General features: G+C 42.2%; 3 protein-coding genes across 7 annotated transcripts in view; 1 reads left to right on the top strand and 2 right to left on the bottom strand.

Annotated features, from left to right (window-relative positions):
* cep295 (centrosomal protein 295) overlaps positions 1–10,643 on the bottom strand; it is a 16,427-nt gene extending 5,784 nt beyond the window's left edge. For all 3 annotated transcript variants that reach the window (XM_077540165.1, XM_077540166.1, XM_077540167.1), the window contains exons 1-18: positions 10,277–10,643; positions 9,187–9,387; positions 8,915–9,039; positions 8,738–8,831; positions 8,296–8,412; positions 8,086–8,226; positions 7,044–7,227; positions 6,530–6,688; positions 5,348–5,632; positions 5,092–5,186; positions 4,816–5,010; positions 4,675–4,739; positions 3,202–4,357; positions 2,132–2,300; positions 1,896–2,012; positions 1,610–1,804; positions 923–1,020; positions 173–263 (exon numbers count right to left, since the gene is read on the bottom strand). In XM_077540165.1, the coding sequence (XP_077396291.1) occupies positions 173–263; positions 923–1,020; positions 1,610–1,804; positions 1,896–2,012; positions 2,132–2,300; positions 3,202–4,357; positions 4,675–4,739; positions 4,816–5,010; positions 5,092–5,186; positions 5,348–5,632; positions 6,530–6,688; positions 7,044–7,227; positions 8,086–8,226; positions 8,296–8,412; positions 8,738–8,831; positions 8,915–9,039; positions 9,187–9,387; positions 10,277–10,375 (3,586 nt within the window). In that variant the 5' untranslated portion in view covers positions 10,376–10,643. The remainder of the gene's footprint in view (positions 1–172; positions 264–922; positions 1,021–1,609; positions 1,805–1,895; positions 2,013–2,131; positions 2,301–3,201; positions 4,358–4,674; positions 4,740–4,815; positions 5,011–5,091; positions 5,187–5,347; positions 5,633–6,529; positions 6,689–7,043; positions 7,228–8,085; positions 8,227–8,295; positions 8,413–8,737; positions 8,832–8,914; positions 9,040–9,186; positions 9,388–10,276) is intronic.
* med17 (mediator complex subunit 17) lies at positions 10,275–17,647 on the top strand. Of its 2 annotated transcripts, none has more exons than XM_077540169.1 (13): positions 10,275–10,998; positions 11,569–11,813; positions 11,885–12,048; positions 12,192–12,411; positions 12,492–12,628; positions 12,935–13,016; positions 13,142–13,294; positions 13,744–13,874; positions 14,129–14,313; positions 15,479–15,616; positions 15,732–15,849; positions 16,887–17,046; positions 17,238–17,647. In XM_077540169.1, the coding sequence occupies exons 2-13, from the start codon at positions 11,579–11,581 to the stop codon at positions 17,444–17,446; spliced, it is 1,932 nt and encodes a 643-aa protein (XP_077396295.1). In that variant the 5' UTR covers positions 10,275–10,998; positions 11,569–11,578; the 3' UTR covers positions 17,447–17,647. The 2 variants fall into 2 exon arrangements, with proteins under 2 accessions (XP_077396295.1, XP_077396294.1); XM_077540168.1 differs by having other exon boundaries at positions 11,527–11,813.
* Positions 17,520–23,158, bottom strand: vstm5 (V-set and transmembrane domain containing 5). 2 transcript variants are annotated; one of them, XM_077540174.1, is made up of 5 exons: positions 22,772–23,158; positions 22,447–22,688; positions 20,700–21,026; positions 20,151–20,294; positions 17,520–19,211 (listed from the first exon to the last, which is right to left on the bottom strand). In XM_077540174.1, coding segments are annotated over exons 1-5 (747 nt in total). In that variant the 5' UTR covers positions 22,774–23,158; the 3' UTR covers positions 17,520–19,179. The 2 variants fall into 2 exon arrangements, with proteins under 2 accessions (XP_077396300.1, XP_077396301.1); XM_077540175.1 differs by having other exon boundaries at positions 22,447–23,158.

Raw genomic sequence — 23,158 nt, 5'->3', positions numbered from 1 at the left:
GATGCGGTTGACCAACTGATCAAAGCTAACAAGCATGAGTGAAGTTGCACTAAAACTGCGACTCAATTTGAAAATGAATGCACACGAGTTGAGATCGGAGGAGCGACTTGAGACGCGTTTCCCGAGTCAGACTTCAGTCCACCAATTGTGGGAGTTGCAATTCATTTCTCACCCGCGTTGGCGTCTGGATCGGTGGTGATGTAGCTGCCGGTGGACAAGGTGCTGCTTGACGGGCTTTCCCGATCCGGACGTCCGCGTGCGGACTGACAACAACAAAAACACAACATCGGATGCGTTTGAGACGGCCAGACATTCACCTTTCGCGTAATGATCAAATGAGAGACCAAATGATACACTTTGATAGTTTTTACACCTCACGCAAAATGTAAACAGAAACGCAAAGCAAACCGAGCTCAGTTCAAGTGTAGAAACCTTCATAAAACGTATTTGGAGTTGAAAATACAACTTCAGGTCATTTTGTCGACATCATCACTCAGTACACAAAAAAAAAACACAGACAAGACTTTCACTCACACGCAAACAACAAACAAACAAACAAACAACTATCATTCAACATTAAAAACACACATGCGGACACCGAGCTCAGGTCAAGTGTAGAAACCCTCATAAAATGTATTTTGTTGTCAAATACACTTCAGGTCATTTTGTTGACATCATCGCTCAGTACAGACAAAACACTCGCACGCGCACACAGACAGACAGATAGACAGACAGACAGAAAGAGGAAAAGAAAAGCTTCTCATGCATAATCACAGGCCAAGGCGGATCTTGCCACGGCACTCAGATTTGGCTATTTGTCATCATTGATCCACAACTGGTGAACCTCAGAGGGTTCGAGACGTCTGCCTGGATGCAGCGGCACACCTTTCAATTCAAATAACGGATTCAGCAATCCACTTGCCTCTCTTGGCGGCCTGGTACGATCTGGGCGGGCGCTGCCGATCACGAGCGGCGGCTCAAAATAGGCGCTTCCCCTCTCAGAGACGGATGAGGATGAACCTGGAAGACAGAAATGACTTTTTTTGATTGAACCCGATTGGAATGGAAAAATCACAGACTGTATTAATTGAACTGAACCACAAAAACAGAGCGAAGAAATGTGTCACGAAGATCATTGAGCGATGATCAAAAATAGGGATGTGCCAAAAAAAATGGAGTCATAAAAGAATTGAGATTCTCATTTATTAATCGAATCGATATTAATATCCAAAAATCACTTTTATTTAAATTAGAAATGAAGAAGGGGAAAAGGCAGTTGTAGCCCACATGCTGTTTTTGTGGAAAAGGGCACTTCAAATACAAAATTAATGTTTCAGCAAAAAAAATAAAAAAATAAAAAAAGACTAATTTGTCATTTTGTCTTGCAAAGCAGACGAGTCGATCATGACAATGTTGTGCATATCTGTACATTGAAGCAGAAATCATTTGTCAATCAAATCATTTTGAATCGAATCGTAGACCCAAAAATCGTAATCGAATCGAATCGTGAGACAGTCAAATATTCCCAGCACTAATCAAAAAGTCTGATCATCACGTGCCTTTAATTAAGAGACAAAAAATCAAAACTCAAACCAACACTTTGACTTACCATGCTGAGAAGTGTCTGAGGACGTTCCGGTCGCCATCATCAGCTTTTCCCGACAGAGTGATGGTGTGGACCTCCTTGAACTTGACATGGTGGGGGTGTGGAAACTCTGTTGGCTGGTCACAGACGACTCACGCGGCTCCTGCAGAGACCACTCGGTCGCGTGCGGTTGTGGCACACAGAAAACATCCTCTGGACCTGACAGCAAAATCAGCATCTTAGTGACATTTCCGTTTCAGCATCATATGGAAGATGGAATTTGGGCACGGTGACAAAATCTGGTACCGACCCGTCACCCGGCTGGTGTCCACTGGCGTCTCCACTTCCTGAATGGCGCTGAGCTCGTGCTGTTCCCGCATCGTGCCGAGCCGGACGCGGGTCACGGGGGCTTCGGCCGCTCCACAGGCTGGAAGGAACAATACATACATGTGAAATCCTGTTAGTAATGTAGGGAAAGCTATGAGGTCAACATCCACGACAGTGCATTCTATTAAAAAAACAAAAAAACAAAACAAACTCCATTACCTGTCTCACTGGCGGACGCGAGTTGAAGACTTGCGGTGTCGTTTGCCTGCAGATGCCCCGAGTGGGACAAACTGCCCCCATTGGATTTTTCGATGATTTTGAGCAGGGAGGAAAGTAGTTCCAAGCGGGTTTGACCGACGTCCTCTGGGGCCGAGACGTCACCGTGTGGCTGTGAGGGGAAACAACAGATGAGTATTGCACTCGTGATGTCACTATCAAATATTTTTGTCAATCCATTCATCTGTCAATCGATTCATTGCTTACAATACAACAGTATTTTCCCCTGATTACTGTTTATTAATCAGTTATTGTTTATTTTGTACTTCATATTCGTATAGCGATTACAAAAAGGGGCATTGATGATGTTCGGTTTTCCAAAGTAAAAACAGATGTTTGCCAATGTCTTAAAAACACAAGATAATCAGTCTTCTTTCATGAAAGACTGCAGAAATCAGTGAACAATTACTGCCGATACGCTGAAAATTAAGAGGATTTGGACAATTTAACTCTTTCACTTGCAGCCATTTTCACATTTCGCAACCACCTTCGCTCCCGGCTGTTTGACTGGATTTTGATGGATTTGTCAAGGCCCACAGAATATTGTGTTCTATTGCTATAAAAACATGGAAGCTACCAAAAGAAAGTTTAGAATCTCTTCTTTCATCAGGGGAAAAAAAAGTACCAGTATATTTTTATCTGTTTCCGTTTTGCAGCAATTTTCCTGGTGAAAACACTGACAAAAAAAAGCTTGTTGCAACAAGGCCCTGGCTGATCTCTTTATACTCTATGGGTCATTTTCTGTAATAACTACCATTGCTTTAAGCCACCTCTTCAGGTCAGAAGCTGCATCAAAGCCTTCTTGTATGCTCTAGCATAAAAAAAATGAAATAAATAGTTTTTGGGGACTAAAGGACAAAGTATTAAAAAAACAACATATTTTTGGGTTTGAATGAGTTAATATAATAATCAATATGACTTGTTGATTAATCAATTAATTTTGACAGCTCTACATTGCACAAACAGCAGCAACAGGGGACGAATTGACATCGAGAGCCATCGTCTGAACTCACCTGCGCATCGACGTGAATCAGAGCCCGCAAGGTTTCCTTTTGCTGCCTCACCAGCTCCAAGCTTTCTCGCCGCCTCTGCTGGTCTGAGTCGTCGTCTTCCGCGGCTGATCCAAACCGCGGATGGCGATTCTCCGTGACCGTTTGGATGGGCCGGAACGGAAAGCCGGCGGTGGCCGCTTCGGGAGGGACGACGTTTGTGGTGACCGGTTGAAAAGTGAAGGACTCCCCGATGACCGCTTGAGGAGGAAGTAGCTCCCTAGTGACTGGTTTCGGATGATGGGACTCTCTGGTGACCACTTGAGGAGGAGATGGCTTCGTGGTAACTACTGAAGGAATCGACTCTCTGGTGACTCCTTTAAGACTGAGTGACTCTCTGGTGACCATTTTAAAAGGAATCGACTCTTTGGTGACTCCTTTAAGACTGAGTGACTCTCTGGTGACCATTTTAAAAGGAATCGACTCTTTGGTGACCACTTGAGTAGGAAGTGGCTCTCTAGTGACCATTTTAAAAGGAATCGACTCTTTGGTGACTCCTTTAAGACTGAGTGACTCTCTGGTGACCATTTTAAAAGGAATCGACTCTTTGGTGACCACTTGAGTAGGAAGTGGCTCTCTAGTGACCATTTTAAAAGGAATCGACTCTTTGGTGACTCCTTTAAGACTGAGTGACTCTCTGGTGACCATGTTAAAAGGAATCGCCTCTCTGGTGACCACTTGAGTAGGAAGTGGCTCTCGAGTGATGATTTTAGGAGGACTTGGCCCCCTAGTGACCACTTGAGGAGGAAGTAACTCTCTGGTGACCATTTTAGGAGGAAGTGACGCCACAGTGGCCGACTCTGCAACTTTCGAAACAACTTTTGGCGTCAAAGGTGCTGAATCGGAGACATCCTGTATGCGGTTCCCGGGAATGTTTACGCTTTCAAAGGCTTCTGCGGGCTGCAGGCCGGAAGCGAGGCCGACACCGGAGGAGGGAGGACCGAGCGGCGAGGACAGACCAGCGGATCCTCGCGAGGCGACCCCTGTAGCGATTTGCAGCTTTGCGGAGGGTAAACGCAGCAGAGGAGGAGGAGGCGTGGCCACGTTGTGACGACTCTGAAGCGCGCGCTGGTATTCTTCCAAGCGTCGTCCAGCCAGGTCCATAGACTGTGAACGAATTCTTCCAAGTTGGCAAAAAAAAAAAATCAAGATGGCGTAAGAAGCAGACACTAGAAGATATATCGGTATATGGTGTTATGTATCGATATTGGGGTATTAAAAGGCGTATCAATACGATATCGATATATCGATATTTTGAATGATTGAATATAAAAATCATTTACTGTTTGTTATATATTTTGCGTTTAAATTATTATTATAGGCAATTATAAAATATTTCAGGGGAGGTTCAAAACAATCACACAAGGTTTTTCACTATGTGCGCAAATATAAATGGTTTTAAAAAAGTACAACTTCATTCGTCACAATGCAACACACCTGTTTTGCTCCAGGAGGCGCTCTTGACATTCTCGGATTCTTCTGGTGTGCTCAGGAGTTGGCAGCTGTTGTATCAATCCAGAAATGAGTCACGATAGAGAGATTAAAAAAAACAAACTCGGACTCAAACATCGGTTTTACCTCTGGACGACTGTAAACTTCCTGGCCACGCAGTGACGGTACCTCCGCTTCATTCAGAGGGATTTCTTGGGCCACGCCAGCTTCTGGTTTTTTTTCTTCCTGCTGAGCCTCAAGCAGCATCTGCTCCAATCGGGCCTTCTGCTCTTCCAGCTCCTGTAGCAAAGCCATTTGCTGCCGTTTCTCCTTCTCCATCTCCTGCAGGAGAAGAAAAGCTCAAGAAAAAGTTCATCATGAGTGGAAAAATGATTCTACCAATCCCTGAATCATCCCTTGTACCCTTTTCTTGTGCTCTGCTTCAAGTTCCAGGATTTTGGAGGAAAGGGCATCTCGGTGTTGAGCATCTACTGGGATTGGCTCACCACTTTGCTTCACTGCTTACAGAAACAAAAGGAAAAAAAGTTTGTTTTCCCCATGGAAAATTCTGACTGTGTTGATTGCATCACAGCTGACGCAGTTCAGCCAAAAATGACAAAATTGAGCAGAATTTCTCTCGTCCCAAAGTGAAATATTGGAAAGGCATCAATCACTTCACCTGGAGATGACGACGGCGGTCGTGCGGTCTGCGAGCTGATGGAGCCCGTGTCGATGGTGGTCTCTCGCGACGCGGTCGCCGACGCCGACGCGTCGCTCTCCGCAACTGCCTCCGGCCCGGCGACGGCGTCCCGCTCCGAGATCACATCCGCGTCCCACCGCGGGGGCCGACCGGAGACGGTGACGAGAGAACGGGTATCGGCGGTGCTGGAATCGTTCTTTTGCTTCCTGATGCGCTCGAGGAGATCGGTCAGGGCCCGTCTGGGAGCTGCTCCGATGGTGCCCACTGCAAGTTTAGAAGCCGTACGGAAAGTTGTTGGAGCATTTATTCGATATCCGGAGTCATCTTAAGGTCCACGCACCAAGTTGATTCAGCTCAGAAGGACAAGTGTTTTAAAAGTAAGGGTGTCGGCCGATTCAAATTTGTAATCATAATTAATTGCTTGACTTCAATAATAAACTCACAATTAATCACAAATTTTATATCTACGCTAAATTTACTATCAAATATTTGTCTAATTTTTCATACTGTTAAAAGTGAGAAAAAAAATGTTTAACAGAAATATGGCTGCATCTTTTTCTAAGTAAAACAGTAATTTCATAATGATTCATAACATTTAGTTAAAAATAAAAGAAATGTATTATACTGTAAAAAACGAGTAAGATATTGATTTGTGTCGAGGTAATTTTTCTGCCACTAGATGGCAAAATTGCATTTGTAAAACGGTGCATTTTTCTTTTTGTATTAAGAGCTGTCTAATCTTGAAAATGAACTTGTAATTTTTTAAGTTGTAAAATACAACTTGACCCCAGTCTCCACAAATATTTTTCAATTTATTACTGCTAAATTTTGACGCGGACGTGTTAGCTGCGTTGCGACTGAAATTTTCCCAGTGCATGCTTTCCAACTAAGGGACGGTTATTAAAAAAAAATTGTGGCGTTAAAGGAACTTTAAATTAACATTCTAATTTTGATGCCCTTATTTAATAGTAATGTTTTTCCCCCCACTACTCGTACCACTTTTGGACTATTAGTAGTTTACACAATTACTGGTAAACCTTTAATTATTTAATTAATTATGTCCACAAAGCATCTACTGTGCAACCCAAGTTAAAAAAAAAAGAAAAGATAATTTAAAGAGAAAACAAATAATAATAATAATTTTTCACTTGTGTTTTGTACCACGAGCAGATTGTTGCGATCCAGAGTCGACTTTCGAGGTTCCCTGTTCAGATGCGACGGCCTCGTCCAGTGTGACGTCAAGTTCCGGGTCGCGGCTGTTTGGGGATGTGACAGGAAAAGGTTCGGGGACCAGCCGGTCCACCAGGTCACCTTTCATTCCTGCAATCAGGCACATTAAAACGCATCACTTGAGGTGACTTCTTTATGTAGAATGTAGCCATGTTAAAAACATGGATACAAAAAACATAATTCACAAATCAAATTAACCTGTTTATGTTTTTATTTTACGTGGAACACAAAGATGATGCCAATTCTGATATTTGGCAGATTAAAATTCCAATACACAATTAACAATATGATTAACTATAAATAAATAATGAATAAATAATGAATTTGGTCCTTTTGGCTTGAAGCAAGAAAAATATGAACTACAATTTTTCAGCTGATTTTTATCGGTTCCAAACACGTCAATATCAGCCGATTAAATCGGTCGAGAGTATCTCGTAGTTCTTACGTCTTTCCCTGGTGTACATGTCCTCAAAGGCAAACTCCATGTCCCTTTGGAAGTCCTCCTTCATCTGCTGTCTCCTGTGAGGCGGCTGGAACATCTGCGGCGGCATCTGGCACGCCTGCTGCCGCCGCCTCAGCATGTCGGCCTGCTGCATGTGCTCCAGTTCAACAAGGAGTCGATCGCGGTCCTGCGGGGGGTCGAAAACGGGGCCTGACATGAATAATATGGCACTGCGTCGGCCCAACAACTACCTTACAAATCCAAATGAAATTCACACATTCTGCATTTCATCAGCCGCAGATTTGTGTACGTACTTGTAAGCTCTTTGTCCTGAGTGCGCTAATAAAATAATTAGTGCACACTACAAGAATAAATAGGATGACTTGGATTACAAAATGACAGAAATATTTACAAATGAATTAATGGTAACCTAAGAGTAGTGTTATGACCTCAAAGGTGGGCAAGGAGAGCCATTTGGCATTTGATTGATTTTTTTTTTCCTTTTTATCCCCTTTTATTTATTTAACTATTTTAATCTATAGTGTTGTGGAGCTTTGTTTTTATTTATTTATTTGTTATATCCTGTTTAACCGTTTTCTTTTAGTGTTGAAATGTTTTTATTTGGTAGTTATTACATTTTTAGCTCCACTGTTTTTCTCATGGGGGAGCGTCCACAGTGAGAGGAATGCTTGGTCTTCATCCATCTCACTGTGGATGAACTCCTCCTGGGTGCCTTTCCTTACAGGGTACTTCTGTGCCCCTCCATGGTGTGGTTTTCATGTGTTTGTTGGGTTTTGAGTGTGTCTGTGGGTACGATCGTGGGAATTTATTTATTTTTTTTAAATTGTATTATGGATGTCAAGCACTTTGAGTTGCATTTTGAATGTATGAAAGGTGCTATATAAATAAAGTTGATTGATTGAAATCCTCGCACCTCCAAAGTAATCGTCATAAATTCAAGCGTTAACGTTGCATCATCAAAGCATGCGAGCCATTTTCCACATTTTTGATCGATCAGCGATGACGAGTGCCTGGAAAGTCATACCAGCGCTTGGTGCTCTTTCCTCAGAGCCGTTTTCCCTCGAAGACGAGCCGTCTCCATCTGCTCCGTTCTCTTCCTCTCGACGTCCCTCTGGAAGTCCAGAAGCTTCTTCATCGCCAGCTCGGCTCCCTCGTGGGCATCTGCCTATTTTTTGCAACGCGACTTTTAGGGCAACACGAAAGAGGAACGTGCGGTTAACGACGAGGACTTTACCTGCTCCGTGTCGTCCTCCCGGTCCACTGCGACTGCCGACATGTGATAACGTGTGGACGCAAAGGCACTGACGTCCGATTTATTTCCAACGTGAGATTTCCCGGACTCAATAGCTTGCTAGAAAGAAGATGGCAATACTGTTTACAGTAAAACCCCATTACATCATAGTTTGTCATTTGCAGTGGATTTTAAAGCGAAGCAAAGATTTTATTATTTATTTTTATTTTTTTAAAACAGTTCACAGCCAAGTCTCAATTTCGAGTTACATGACTTTAGGGACTTTTAACATATTTTTACGCAACATGCCAGGCAAAACAGAAGTATAATTGAGGACATGCAATGCAATTCACTACCGTTTGACCTACGAACTGACATTTGAACAAAATATAGTTTGTTTGAACGTTTCACACCATTTCAAACACAACCTTTCAGTACAACTCACCAGAATTGGATTTGTGGCAGGCGCCGGGAGGTTGGCCATTTTTGTCGATCTTTCCTTTTCGACTTGCAGAGCCTTCTTCCTAGCATTGATTGTTCTGCAAATGAAACAAAAACAACGTGCACATTTCTCATACTGTTCTGGTCTGACGGACGGACTCAAAAGTTGAAAAATTCTCACCGGCTTTGCATCTCGCTGTCTTTAAGCCTCTGCGACTTGAGCTCCTTGAGGGCTTCTCGGAAGCGCTCCTCCGCTTTGGCATGATTCAGCGCCTCCCTCTGATTTATGGCCGCCAAATCAGGCTCCTTTGTCAGATCAAAATAAAATTTACATAAAAGTGTGCCACACTCTTTTTGTGTATAGTGCTTGTGCAATCATTGACATCTGGGCACTACTCATGACGCCTGTTTAAATGTTAACGAGCTGAATTTCATAATATAATATCGCATTACATTTTCTTTGGCCATCCTCTGTCCTTGGCCGACCATTTGGAGGCTCTGTTCAAACAGCATCTGCAGCGCGCGCAGTTTTTCGTTCTGCCGTTGCTCCCATTCCTCCCGCAGCTCCCGTCCCAGCAGCTTCAGCTCACGCTGGCGCCTCTGCTCAACATTCTGCCGCCTCTGCTGCGCAAACTTCTTCTGCTGCTCACGAACCTGAGAGAGGGACGGGTTGGTGCATGGGTGTCAAAAACACACTAACAGGATGATGGTGCTATATTCTTTCCTTTGTAACCAAGCACAGCTGATTGGTAAGAAATTAGACTAGTATATATTCCTCAAGTCGAGAAAATGGCAAAACATTCGACTTCAAAAACAACTGAATACATATAAATAATTTGCACACAAAAAAAAAAAACATGTTTCTGACCTCAGTTCTAGATTTTTATAAGTGGAGTAGCTTGTGTCTCTGCTACCATTGAAACTCATTGAGACCCCACCATTGGCTCGTTCACCATGCAAATCACCACCTGCACTCTCTTTTTCCAACAGTTTTATTAAACTCTTTATTCTCAAAGTCCGCACTACTTTTGGTCCATTGTCTTTTCAATTTTCTGCCCGAAATGACTGGAAAACTGCAACAAGTTATAAAACTCACATAATTCATTCCAAATTAAATATATTATTGTGAGTGATACTGTACATTATCGCTGGACCTGTTTTTAGCCTGTTTTATTCACCATTTTCTATTATGTAATGTCATCACATCACTATGTATGTATATAACACATCATATTGTACAGTTTGTTGTGTTTTATTTGCTTTGCTTTAATCTGGTGTTTGCAAACTGGCCCTTGATCTCACTTGTAAAGTTAGCCTGAAAGTAACAGAGAAGTGCAAAAAACAATTAGTTCGCATCCTTGTGAAAATACTGGCAAGGAGAGCAGCGATCAACGCGACAATTTGGAGTTTGAGAACGTGAACGTGTTATGTTTGACTCACAAAAACAATGGCGACTTCAGCCGCGGTTAACTTGTTATATGACGTCACAATAAAGTTCGACGTCAAAAAGCGTAGTAAAATCTCTTGTGTTCTCATTTTTTACCTGTTGTATTCGCAGTTTTCTCCTCCTTTCCCGTTCTTCTTGTATCAACTGGGCCTCTTCGTTGGGGCTCAGTCGTAATTTTCCCACCCGTCTCGCCATTGTCTCTCAGCGTAAACATTTCTCTGTAGCAACATTGGCAGCTAGCAGCTCTGCTAATTAGCCTGAGTTGTTTAACTTCGCAGGACCGCGACGATCCTCCACTAAGACGCGACTTAAATGACAAAATTGGGTCTTATCAAGTTGTGGCTGACACGCAAATATTTTAAATACGCAGCTAGCTTAAATTAAAAGCCATTTTCTTGTAGCAGCCAAATCTGTGCGCTCGCAAGAGTTCGCTTTGAATGTTGCTACGTCACGTCCGGTGGTTTAAACCTCCCGCCGCACTCGCGCGCTTTGTCGCGACGCTTAGTTGTATTATTTAGATAATTACCTGTAATTATCAATTATTGGTTTTGTTATATAATATTATCCAAAGATGCTACTATTATGGATATATTATAAAAATGTAGCATCAATGTAGTATTTTAACAACTTTTGCAGCTGCAGTGACACCTTTCACCTCGAGTGGCGCTGTTGCCCACGACCGGTGTTGGCACCGCTCGTCTGGAGAACAAAGAAGAACCTGCATCCATGCGAAGAACGAACTACGAATCACATCAGAAACAATAACACAGCTTAAAGGAATAACCTTTAACATTCCCAACAGTAGCTTAAAAATAGAGGTAAGTGATGATCAAATCACATTTGTTATTATTGACGTTAAGGTTTTCGTTTCTCTGTTTGGTGCTCCAACTACATACGCCGTGATTAGCATAGAGCTTACGCTAGCTGGATTTTTAATTGCATATAACAAGTAAATTCGTCCTAGTAACCAACAGGGCATCCTTCAAAATTCAATGTGAGGAAGTATTACTAATAGATTGAGCGAGTAAGTAAACGTTAAATCAAATAGAACTGGTGGAGGAAAGTGTAAGGAGTGATGTGTGACAGAAGACCACCAGCATAAAGAAAGGTAAAGTAAGGACCATGCGCCATAGTTGGAGGTGGCAGAGGTAAAGAAAAGGACCAGAGAGGAAATGTTATGTGGTGAGGAATGGCTTAAAGACAGCTGCAGTTAGAACAGAAGGTGTATAAGACAATAGTGAAGAGAATTATTTTCTGCAGCGACCACTGAATAGGGTTAACAACACGAAAAGGACAATAGAGCAAGAACCTAGATTTGACAAATACCACATCTTTTTACATTGCAGCATTGGTATGATGCTGTCTTTCTCTTGCTGTCCACCTGTCAGCCTTGTCATCATGGCCAGCGGTCCGGGTGTGAGGGTCAGCATCGAGTCTTCCTGTGAGAAGCAGGTACAGGAGGTGGCCCTGGATGGAACCGAGACATACGTGCCTCCCCTGTCCATGTCCCAGAACCTGGCTAAGTTAGCACAACGGATTGACTTCAGCCAGGGATCCGACTCTGAGGAGGAGGGAGCCAACGGTGAATCCCGGGATCGCGAATGGTGCAAGCAGGATGCGGAGGAAGAAGAAGGTATCACAACAACAAGTATGTCTTGTATGCACAGTGAGTGATTTTCTTTTGTACCTTGTCTTTTTCCACAGGAACAGTAAAGTTCCAGCCGTCCCTGTGGCCTTGGGACTCCGTACGGAACAACTTGCGCAGTGCCCTGACCGAAATGTGCGTCCTCTATGACGTGCTCTGCGTGGTGAAGGAGAAGAAGTACATGGCGCTAGACCCAGTGTCTCAAGATCCGTCCATGAGCAAGGTGAGGTGAAGAAATGCCGTGCGTGGAATTCATGGATAGGTTTGTGTTTCATTTTCCCCCGAAGAAATTAATAACTATGCTTTAGTAAAAGTCAGTTTAGCTTAATGCTAACAACATTTCCACATCATTTTGCTTTGGTTCAGACCCCTCAAGTGTTTCAGCTGATGAGCAAAAAGAAATCGCTGGCCACGGCAGCGCAGCTCCTCCTAAAGGGCGCCGAGAAGCTTAATAAGTCGGTGGCCGAGAATCTTGAGAACCGGCGGCAGCGAGACTTCAACGCGGAGCTGCTGCGGCTGCGCTCGCAGTGGAAGCTGCGCAAAGTCGGTGACAAGATCCTGGGGGACCTCAGCTACCGGAGTGCAGGTGATTTCAAACCTTTGCCAAATGATTGTGTTGTTGCCAAGCGAGTCTGTGAGAGCTGCATGCCGTCATTATCCACGCAGGCTCCCTGTTTCCTCATCACGGCTCATTCGAGGTGATCAAGAACACGGATATCGATCTGGACAAAAAGATCCCGGATGACTACTGTCCCCTTGACGTACAGATCCCCAGTGATCTCGAGGGATCCGCCTATATCAAGGTAAAGGAGTGAGACATGCTTTCTTCATTCAAATAGTTCTGTACAGTGATGCACCTTTATTTGCTATTCACAAGTTTTTTTCTTGGGGTAGACAACTTATTCACTGAAAAACTTATCAGTTTGTGTTTTGTGGTCTTTTTTTTTAAATAATCGCCTCAGTCTCAAATTGATGCCATTTTGTGACTCATCACATTGCTCGTTATATTGCCTGTTTCAGTGCTAAATTCACTTACAAACAATAAACACCGGCTGTATGTAGAAACACTAACTGATAAAAAACTAAATTACGACTGGGAATGTCTGCAGGTTTCCATTCAGAAGCAAGCTCCAGACATCGGTGATCTCGGAACAGTCAACTTGTTCAGGAGACAACCAAAAACCAAAGGAGGTGTGGCATCAAGCGACAACACTTAATTAAGCAATCTCCTTACTGTCTGTCATGAAGTTATCCCGTATTTTTTTTTTTATTAGTTTTTTTCTGGACATTCTTGTGGTAATATGTGACATTGCCAGGTTCGCAGCCGTGGCACGTGAAACTGGAGGCGGCTCAGAACGTTCTGCTCTGCAAGGAGATCTTTGCGCAGCTGTCCAGGGAAGCCGTCCAGATCAAGTCCCAAATCCCTCACATTGTCGTGAAGAATCAGATCATCTCGCAGCCCTTCCCAGGTCTTCGGAGTGCTCGTGATTAGGGCCCGACTGATTAATCAGACAACTCTGAAAAAAGGCTGATTTTATTTTTATTTTATTGTCCATTTATGACATCTTTTTTTTCTTTTTTTAAGCTCAATACAACATACAACAAAGATAATGACATTCCAACATCTCTTCCCCAAAAAGAAATACAGGCAAAAAAAATGTAATGTGCCGCCTGTAATTCATATATTTTATAGTTATAAGTGTTGAGGGACCAAAAACAGAAGTTATGTGATTATGTAATTGTTTTATTTCGTAATCGGACGATTAATCACTTATTGGAATTCTACCCAGTACGAGAATCTGCATCGGTTTCAAAAAAATCCTTATCGGTTGGGGCCCTACTCGTGACAAAAACTGCAATTTTCCTTTTTTCTGCATTGAGTACTGCTGACTGATTGATCCAATTTGCGCTTCCGCAGGCCTGCAACTCTCCATCTCGTTATGCCACTCGACGACAGAGAAGAGGAACCACCGGGTGTCTCCGGAGAAACCCAAACCAGATGACCATCTCTACGTACTAGAACATAACCTGCATCAGATGATGCGAGAGGTGAAAACAATTTTTATTATTTATTTTGTTTTCTGGGGATCAGGTTCGGGGCAGTAATAATTTGATTTTCACAAATAATGGCCTGGTTCTTTATTTACTTATCTGCAGTTTAGCCTATTAAAAGCTCTGATTTAATAATTGGTCATTTATTTTCTGGTTGGTACTAAATTTTAATTAGGATTTTTCCCCCCCTCCCCCATAATCACCCATCCCTCGTTTAATAGCCTCACTGGCTTTCTTTGTCCGTGTCACAGTTCCACAAGCAGCAGTTGAGTTCCATGGTGATGCCACATCCCGCCACCGCCCCATTTGGCCACAAGCGCCTTCGTCTGGCCGGCCCGCTGGCCTACGACAAAGCCGAGATCAGCGGCTTGCAGCAAAGGGAGGGTCTCCTGGAGAAGATCATCAAACAGGCCAAGCACATCTTCCTACGGAGCCGGTAAGGCGGCTTGTGCGCCGTCACGGCCGTCCAGTCACACATTTGTGAGAGTAGTGATCCCATTTCACATGACATCAAGTCATACCGACGTCCCACGGCCTCGCTCGTCACAGCACGGGTGTGAGAATGATGATCATGTTAATTAGCCATATTGTGACATCAGAGTGGGGCAGTGTGCAGAAAGGTTCCCTCACATACACATCATCAGAATTAGGGAGATAAGAAGATTTGGTTGTTCAATTTCACTTATGGAGGCTGGGCAGCTATTTCGACAAAAGCTGTTCAAAACCTTTTCACACTTCTATAGTTGTCATTTTAAGTCAATAGAGGTCTTAGATTTGCTTTCAGTCTCGCTAGTGAACAATGAAACTATGTCAAATATCTCAGTATCTGTAGTGGCTTGCAGATAATAGAGGTCCTCCGTCCTACATATTTCTGGTCCTTAACTGTGGTGACTGGAAGTGGCCACACTGATATATTACAACTTTTTTGGGTCCAAACTAGACTCAATACGCCAATTACACATTACAACAACTACATGTACCCCTAAATGTCATAGGAATATAAACGGTGCCTATTTCCAACAATAAAGAAGTTATAATGTGCCCATAACACATTCTTATTTTTGCAAAAACAATTGTTCAAGTTTTCAAGAAAAATAAGTCATAATCTTATGAAAATAGTCGTAAAGTAGGGAAGAAAGTAATACTTTAATAAGTGGATTTTAAAAATTCTCTACATAGGGCCTTATTCACCAAAAAAAACAAAACACAACGTAGGTCTATTAACAAAGGACATTACTGTAAAAATGTGTCTTTTGTATATAAAAAATCAAAAAGCAGGTACTGTGTCAGATTTATATGATAGGTCTGAATTACTGTACATCTTTTAATTCACCCAAAGCTGAGGTTTGTTTATTCATTTTTATTTTATTTTGTATTTTTTATTTTTTTCCCTTTCGGACACATTACAGCTTACATCAATCACATCACATAGTGGTAGGTAGTGAAGATGAAATGGTTTGTTCTATCGAGAAGCCGGTCACCTTATGGAGGTTGAGCACTTTTTTCCAAATTATTTTGTGGATTACCGTCTCGAGATCCACGATTCGAATCCAATCCCGGACCTGTTATGCTTAGTAAACAACTTTGTGTTCATTTGTCAGCACGGCGCGCACCATCGACAGCCTGGCCAGTCGGATCGAAGACCCTCAAATTCAAGCCCACTGGTCCAACATTAACGACGTGTACGAGTCCAGCGTCAAAGTGCTGATCACCTCTCAGAGCTACGAGCAAATCTGCAAGTAAGTTGTAGAAGGAAGGCACAAAGGAGCAAATCTTGCTTGGCTCCAGAAAGGTTTGGAGACGCTGCTCCAACGGACTGCCACCGTGTGAGTGTGTGTTATGTTTATCGTTCAGGTCCATCCAGCTGCAGCTCAACATCGGCGTGGAGCAGATCCGAGTGGTGCACCGAGACGGTCGCGTCGTCACTCTGTCGCATCAGGAGCAGGAACTGCAGGACTTCCTCCTCTCGCAGGTATCGCCGCCAAGCTCGAATTTTCTGCTTCTCATAGAGGACTAAAGAAATCGGAGAACATTTGCTCATGGGAGGCTGAAATTCAGACGATTTGGACAATTTTAAGACAAATGAACTCATTATTGATTCATTTGATAAGCAAGTAGTTGTTAATTAATAGTCTCTGCACCTCTAAAGATGACTTAACAGGCAGAATATTTGATTGTTATACAACACTTTGTCCTTTAGTATTTAACTTAATAGAGAAAAATTGGCAAAAATTGCCAGATTTTTTGCCTTTTTTATGTCATTATTTTTGCCATACGTTGTCATGTTAATGCGGAAAAAAATCAACTAAAAATTAGGAGGATTTTATTTTATTTTTTATTTTTTTTATAATGACTAGTGGCCGATTAAATTGGCCAGACGATTTAATTTCTTTAGACCGGGGTTGGGCCTTGATTAACTCTATCCCAAAAACATATAAATACGTTTTTAATAATTCTTACCTCACTCCCAAAAATATATGTGTTTTTTATGTTTTGTTTTTCTTTAATGCTATAGCAAACAGAAGCCTTTAATATAGCTTCTGACCTGAAGAGGTTGCTTAAAGCAATGGTAGTTGCAGCCATTGGGTGGCAGAAGAGTATAAGGGATCAGCCAGGGCCATATCCCAACAAGCTCTTTTTTTTTTTTTTTTTTTTGCCACCAGCGTTTTTTTTTCCTGACGACAGAAGAGACTCTAATCTTTCTTTTAGTATGTGTCCATGTTTTTACAGCACTAGTATTTTACCCACAGTATTCGTGGGCCTTGCAAAATCAGTCCAAATCCAATCAAAGCTTCAGTCAAAATGGCTGGGAGTGAAAGAGTTGAGAGAATTTTATACGAACCCCAAAATATCTTTATCTCATACTGATAAACATTCAATATACGTTTCCCGTGAAATACAAGAGGCGAGATGTTTTGTTTGTGCTAAAATACTGAAGTCCAGCCAACCCAACCAAACGAACGTCCCCTCCCCACAATTTTGGATCTCCCCGATCGGCCGTCCCGGCAGATGTCGCAGCATCAGGTACACGCGGTGCAGCAGCTGGCCAAAGTGATGGGCTGGCACGTACTGAGCTTCAGCAACCACGTCGGCCTCGGCCCGGTGGAGAGCATCGGGAACGCTTCGGCCGTCACCGTGGCGTCCCCCAACGGAGAGTACGCCATCTCAGGTGAGAGCTGACAGCTTCTCAAAAGTTTCTGCTCACTTACCGACGTCCTCCTATTAATAATAGCCACAAAAATTTCAGATATTTGCAAAGTTTCCCATCTTAACTTTCTATGGAAACGTACACAACACGATGCATTTTAACATAGCGTTCAATAAAGCGGCTGTCCTGGTGGTCCCTTTTGTCCCCCCCAGTACGTAACGGTCCCGAGAGCGGGTGCAGGGTTTTGGTCCAGTTCCTCCGCAGCCAGACCAAGGAGCTGCCCAAGAGTGAGGTCATCCAGGACAGCAAGTGGAGCCACCTCAGGGGTCCGTACAAGGAGGTCCACTGGAACAAGATGGAGGGACGCAACTTTGTCTACAAGATGGAGCTCCTCATGGCCGCCCTTACCCCTTGCCCTTAAACTCACTCCAAATGGATCAGCAGTTTCCATGTACTGTATGGCCATGTTACAACAAAAATAAATAAATAAATCATCCACGCCCCTTTCCCTTTTATTTTTCCAAGGACGACTTTTACAAGACTTGCTGTGTCGGCTGCCTGCTCACATATTGTTCACGTCTGTACACTTGTGACTTTGAGAGAAATTAAATAGCAAACAGTCTGCTGGTGTTCCTCTGTCGCCTTCTATTGCAGTGGTTCTCAAACTCGGGGGCGTCCAGGAAATATTTTGCCATAAATTATAATATCATAATATAGTCAGAATTTAGTATTTTTCCCTACTTTTTAGCATTAGGCCGATTCAGCTGTTGATAAAATTGTGATTTATGAACACTTAAATCTTGCAATTTACAATACTTTGGCTCATTTAGAAGATAAAGGTGTATTTTGCAAGAATGCTGTTATATTTATGTTTTGAGAATGAATGTGTATTTTTCAAGAATATTTGTTTTTTGAAAATAAGGATGTAGTTTTTAATACAGTCCTATTTTCCAGATAAATGTGGTTTGTTTTTTTTCCAGGATACAGAATAGTCCTAACCTGGCAATAGCCAGATGGATATTACATAGATGGATATTCCATATCCACCTTGTGCCTCTCCACAGTAATTTGGTCGGGAAAAGGCGGGACATTCTGTACAGTAATTCCAGCTGATTGGACGATGGGACATTCTACACGTTTGTTTTAACCAATCACGGCCACGGGTGAAAATTTCGTCTTCGTTCTTGTCGAAGAGGGTGAAAAACACGAATGTCGTAGCAGCTAGAAATGCACGAAGCGCCTCTCGCTGTTCAACATTCAACCAGGAAACGGTGAGTAAACGAAGAACATCTACACATTTTATTATGCACCAAAAAAAATAAATTATTACCCAACTATTTTTAACTGTCTTCTCCTTCCACATTTCTCAAACCATTCAAATGTCAGGACATGCATTTAAACATTCTCAAAATCCTCCCATTCGCCACGTTCTCTTCTTGCCACAGTAAAATCCCCAATTTTATCAGCTACTCTCCATCATTTATATTTTCCTTCCACATTTCTTGACCAATTTAAACCATTCCATATTCAATGTGTTCCCGTCCATCGGGACATCTTGTGGATGATTCTCAATCCCACAATTTCCCAATTGTCACCCAAATGAAGATACTGCATACGTATTGATCTCCTCCTTCCACATCTCCTCAAGCCATTCCACGTCTCACATGCCACATTTCAACAACCTTTCAGTTCCGCTCAGTTCTTCAGCATTCACAAACAATTTCTGCAGAAATTGCCTTCTCTGCTTTTATTTTTATTCCCTCCACTTTTACGACATGCCTCTCCTTCCACATTTTTCAACCAATTTAAATAATAATGATAATAATGCATCAGATTCCTGGCCCAAAACAGTTTGAGAACCCCTGTTGTGTGTCCTTTGTTGATGTCACATGACCAACATTGTGTGTGTGCTTGAGGGGAGAACCCATTAGACTACAGTGAGCAAGCAGTTACTCCAAACAATCAGACGTTTTGGCAATAAATACAGTTTATATTTACAGTGATGTCCATGTATTTATATATATATATATTAAAAAAAAATCCTCTGAGAGCGACCGCTTCAGTCTCAGTGTTCACACGGCGTAAGACAAAAAAAAAGAAAAAGAAAAAGACAGTCCTCCTTTTACACGTGAAAAAGTAGTTCCAACAAACGTGTCATAGAGGCTGCAGCTCCGTTGCATCATTTTCTGCAAAACAAAAAGAGGGTAGAGTCGTTTGTCAGCAGCCAAGTCACTGGAGACTCTCAGCAACCTTTGTACTGGAAAACACGCCCCAAGTGCGAGACAATAGACAAGCCGCATTCACAGCCAGACGGCCTTTATTATGGCTTTCCACAACACGTTGGAACTGTAGCAATTTGAGTAAACAAGCTTAAGAATGGCATTTGTGGGAATAAACCAAGTACTGTAATGTGCAAATACTGTCGTGTTACTCTACTTAAGTCGATGTTTCCAGGACAATGGTGCCTTGAGGTGCGAGCTGTTTGTTGTTGGGCCAATTTTTTGATTGGCCGCTATGTCGTGGCAATCAATTCAATTCATTTCACAATAAGCAGCAAGGTGGGACGATTTGGAAAAATAATAAATGCATTTTTCACTCTTAATATTGCGAATGCAATTTTTCAAGGTCCTCTTCCCTTCTTTTTTTTTTTTTTTTGGCAAACCCACACACTGAATTAATTTGTATTGTTACATTATTTCCATCAAAATCCATTACTAAATGTTGCTGTTTTCTTGAATGAAACCATTTGTTGGAACTGTTATAATTATATATATATATATATATATATATATATATATATATATATATATATATATATACACACATCATACATTAGTTGCTAAGATTAGCACTCCTACTTCCATTTAGTCGTACATTTCTTCTACTTTCTTTTGGCTGTTGGCAAATATTTTTGGTGCATTACTGCCATATTCTGTCAAAACAAGGAATTACTATTTCCGACACCAGGAGGCGATAATAATGACCGCCCAGGCGCTTTGGCCACAACGCAATGTGCGATTCTACTTTAAGTAATTTTAAATGGGGAAACAAAAAATAAATAAATAAAATAAAATAAAAATAAGTAAGAAGTTAAAGTTTCTCTGACCCGTGAATTAGATTCCTACCTGGCATCTGCTTCCTGCGTCTCCACGCTACTATCCTCCTGTAGGCTTTGTCCAAGAGCCACATGGCCAGCATGAGGAGGGCGGCCAAGCAGGCCAGCGCCAAAGCCGACACCGACAGGTACTGCAGGTCCTCGTACAGAACCTCTGGGGAGGACCAGGTGCAAAAAGCTGTATGAGTCTTTTTTTTTTTGCACATCCTTGATATGTGTTTGGTAAGTATGGAAGAGGATTAGTAGGATTAGGGCCAGTGAAGTGAGGAACAAAAAAAACATTTGGCAGGATTCTCACTTTAATCACAAAATTCTGACTTTAAAGTGAGAATTAACTCTAATTGATCAATAAACTGCCGTGTTAATTCATGGTTCATTTGCTATTACTTTAGCGCAAGCCTGTAAAAACATTTTTGTATGATCAGATTTTTTTGTTTTAGATGTGATGCAGATTAATATATGACTTGTGTGTTAAGAAATGCACAGGAAAATGACCTTGAAAAAAATAATCACATATTAAATCGCAATCATAATATATTTAAATATTGAAGGAACTCACCGTTGACTTTGAGTACAAATCCGACATCCTTGCTGCCGCCCGTCTCGTCGGCGACCGTCACCACGTAGTAGCCGGCGTCCGGCAGCCGCAGATCCGCCAGGCCCATGGAGCCGTTGTCGTGCGCCTCCACGCGGCTGCTGTAGTCGGCCGTGACGTTGACGAAGGCGCCCGGCCGCCAGACGCCGATGGCGCGGCTGACCGAGCCGGACATGAAGGTCCACTGGATGGTGGGGCTGCAATTGCAAGCCACGTCCACCGAGAAGAAGGCGGCCTCCTGCACGGACCGGGTGAGGCTGCGCTGGCTGGACTGGACGGAGATGGCCCGGGCTTGGAAGGACATGGAGAGAAAAAAAAAAAAAAAACACATTCAATTCTCAAAAAAAGTTGTTCGGATTTCAAGACAATCCACATTTGGAAATCCATTGCTGCTTTTAATACAGATTTGAGCCCACATTGGATATTTCAAAATGTCACTTCTGAATCTGAATCAATTTGATCCTGAAATGCTGCTGCTCGTCTCCTTACTGGTGCCCGAAAGAGGGAACATACTCAGTTTGAGTCAGAAAAAAAAAAAAAAAAAACCCTGGCATGCAACAGTGTGCTATTTTAAATGACAGGATGCTGGCAGGGAGTCTAAAACCTGCCCAACAGGCTGAGGGGCACCCGTTTTTACGAGAAGTGTGGTTGTGGCAACCCCAACATCATCACGTTTGTCCAAAAACATTTCAGTGGACCTTCAGGTTCTGCCGTATCCTCAGTGAGGCATACAGAAAGAATTTCACACAAGAATGCCAAGCACTGTGGGGAAAAAAAACAAAAAAAAAACAGTGCAAGGTGCGCCATTGCTCATCGATGACAGCCTCGGTGACGCAGATATAAACATCATGATCGTACGCAGGAGGTAATTGTAGTCACATTCTGTACTTAAAAGGAAATACATATGTCAATGATGAAGCTAACATCAGGCATGAGCCCGGATTTGAACCCTGAAATGTTTACTTTTTCCTCAATAGGAAAAACAACAGGTCATAACTGGAACTATCTCTGCAACTGCAGTTCACACGTGAATATTAGATACAATTTGAACTATTTTGCTAGCTAAAACAGCAGCACCAGAGCAGGTAAACTGTTGCTAAAACGAGTTTAAGTGAGGAGTCCTGCTGTAAACTAATAGTATTAAAGATGATTTTACGTTACATGGAAGCAAACCACCAGAACATAAAGATGCATATAGATTCTTTTAGGGGGGGAAAAGTTTTATTAAGTAAGTAAGTCACCTTCATTTGTATAGCACTTTTCACATTTTAATTATTTATAATTTAAAAAAAATCCATATACCTTTGAGGGAGAAAAAAAAAATAAACATTTTAAAAGAATGAAATGGATATATTTTACATTAGTAATTTCACAAGATGAAATTCAAATAATTTTGCGAAAATTTTTTCATTTTACACTAAAGTTGTATAGATAGATTAAAGTTGTAATTTTAAAAGAATCAAATGGAATATTATTTATACTAACTTTCGAGACATAACATTTCATTTTACTTTTTACGGTACAAGGAAATGTAATCATTTGTTTAAAAAAAACAACAACAACAACAACACTTTTTCACTCTGTCCCCAATAACGCCATGTTGAGATAGACCGTTTATCTTATTTCCTTTTTTTTTTTTCTTCTTCTTCTGGTGGCCATCACTGGGAGAAAGTTCAGGAATTCCCGTCCTAAGAAAAAGTTGAGTGCTTACCTTGGTGACACATGTACAAGGTGAAGCATAGCAGCACAGCAACGTCGTGGACATCCCAGAGTCTGTAGTACAACATTAGCATCTCAGTGCCATCGGTTTGTTGAAGAGAATCAAGAAGAATCTCGTCCAACACCCTTGACCTTTTTTTTTTTTCAGTCCTTGCCAAGTGATCCTGACATTTTCTTGGAGTCGTCCTCGCGCCTCCTTGTCTTCTCATGTGCTTTCTGAGTGTGTGTTCATACCTGCACGGCCAGCACGCACCGATCAGACAGGTTGAGCCAGAGATTACTGAGTAAACAATGTTAGCCTACCTACATCTACCTACATTCACAGTCTCACACATAAAAAAAAAAAAAAAAGAAGTCCAGAAAGCACCGGGCCTACCCGTTTTACCGAGTTCCAAGTAAAACGGGCACATGTACGAACCACCAGCATAGGTTGAAAGCCCCTCGCCCCCGACTGTGACACACCTGGTCGAACGTGCCAAACAGGAAGTAAACTCATGCATGTGTCTGTGTTCACACTTCACTCGCTCCCGCACTCGTTTCACTTTAAAAACAAGAGAGAGATAGAAGAACCAACGACAACTTTACATTTAATTGGCACTTTGACTATGAGAATACAATAAATTCTTGCAATCCAGATTAATTACTGTAGGCCCACACTTATGAACGACGCTGTCGTTGAATTATGACCTCCATTTTACTCAACA

The sequence above is a fragment of the Festucalex cinctus genome, chromosome 13 (assembly GCF_051991245.1).
Source record: "Festucalex cinctus isolate MCC-2025b chromosome 13, RoL_Fcin_1.0, whole genome shotgun sequence".
Classification (NCBI taxonomy): Eukaryota; Metazoa; Chordata; class Actinopteri; order Syngnathiformes; family Syngnathidae; genus Festucalex; species Festucalex cinctus.
This window is presented reverse-complemented; position numbering and strand designations above follow the sequence as displayed.

Coding starts and splice junctions, on each gene's coding strand:
- med17 (XM_077540168.1), top strand. CDS start 11,534: ATGATGCTGTCTTTCTCTTGCTGTCCACCTGTCAGCCTTGTCATCATG. Junction 13,875..14,128: donor TGCATCAGATGATGCGAGAG/GTGAAAACAATT, acceptor TCCGTGTCACAG/TTCCACAAGCAGCAGTTGAG. Junction 17,047..17,237: donor CGGAGAGTACGCCATCTCAG/GTGAGAGCTGAC, acceptor TGTCCCCCCCAG/TACGTAACGGTCCCGAGAGC.
- vstm5 (XM_077540174.1), bottom strand. Junction 20,295..20,699: donor ATTTGTACTCAAAGTCAACG/GTGAGTTCCTTC, acceptor GGTCCTCCCCAG/AGGTTCTGTACGAGGACCTG. Junction 19,212..20,150: donor ACGCAGGAAGCAGATGCCAG/GTAGGAATCTAA, acceptor TTTGTTTTGCAG/AAAATGATGCAACGGAGCTG.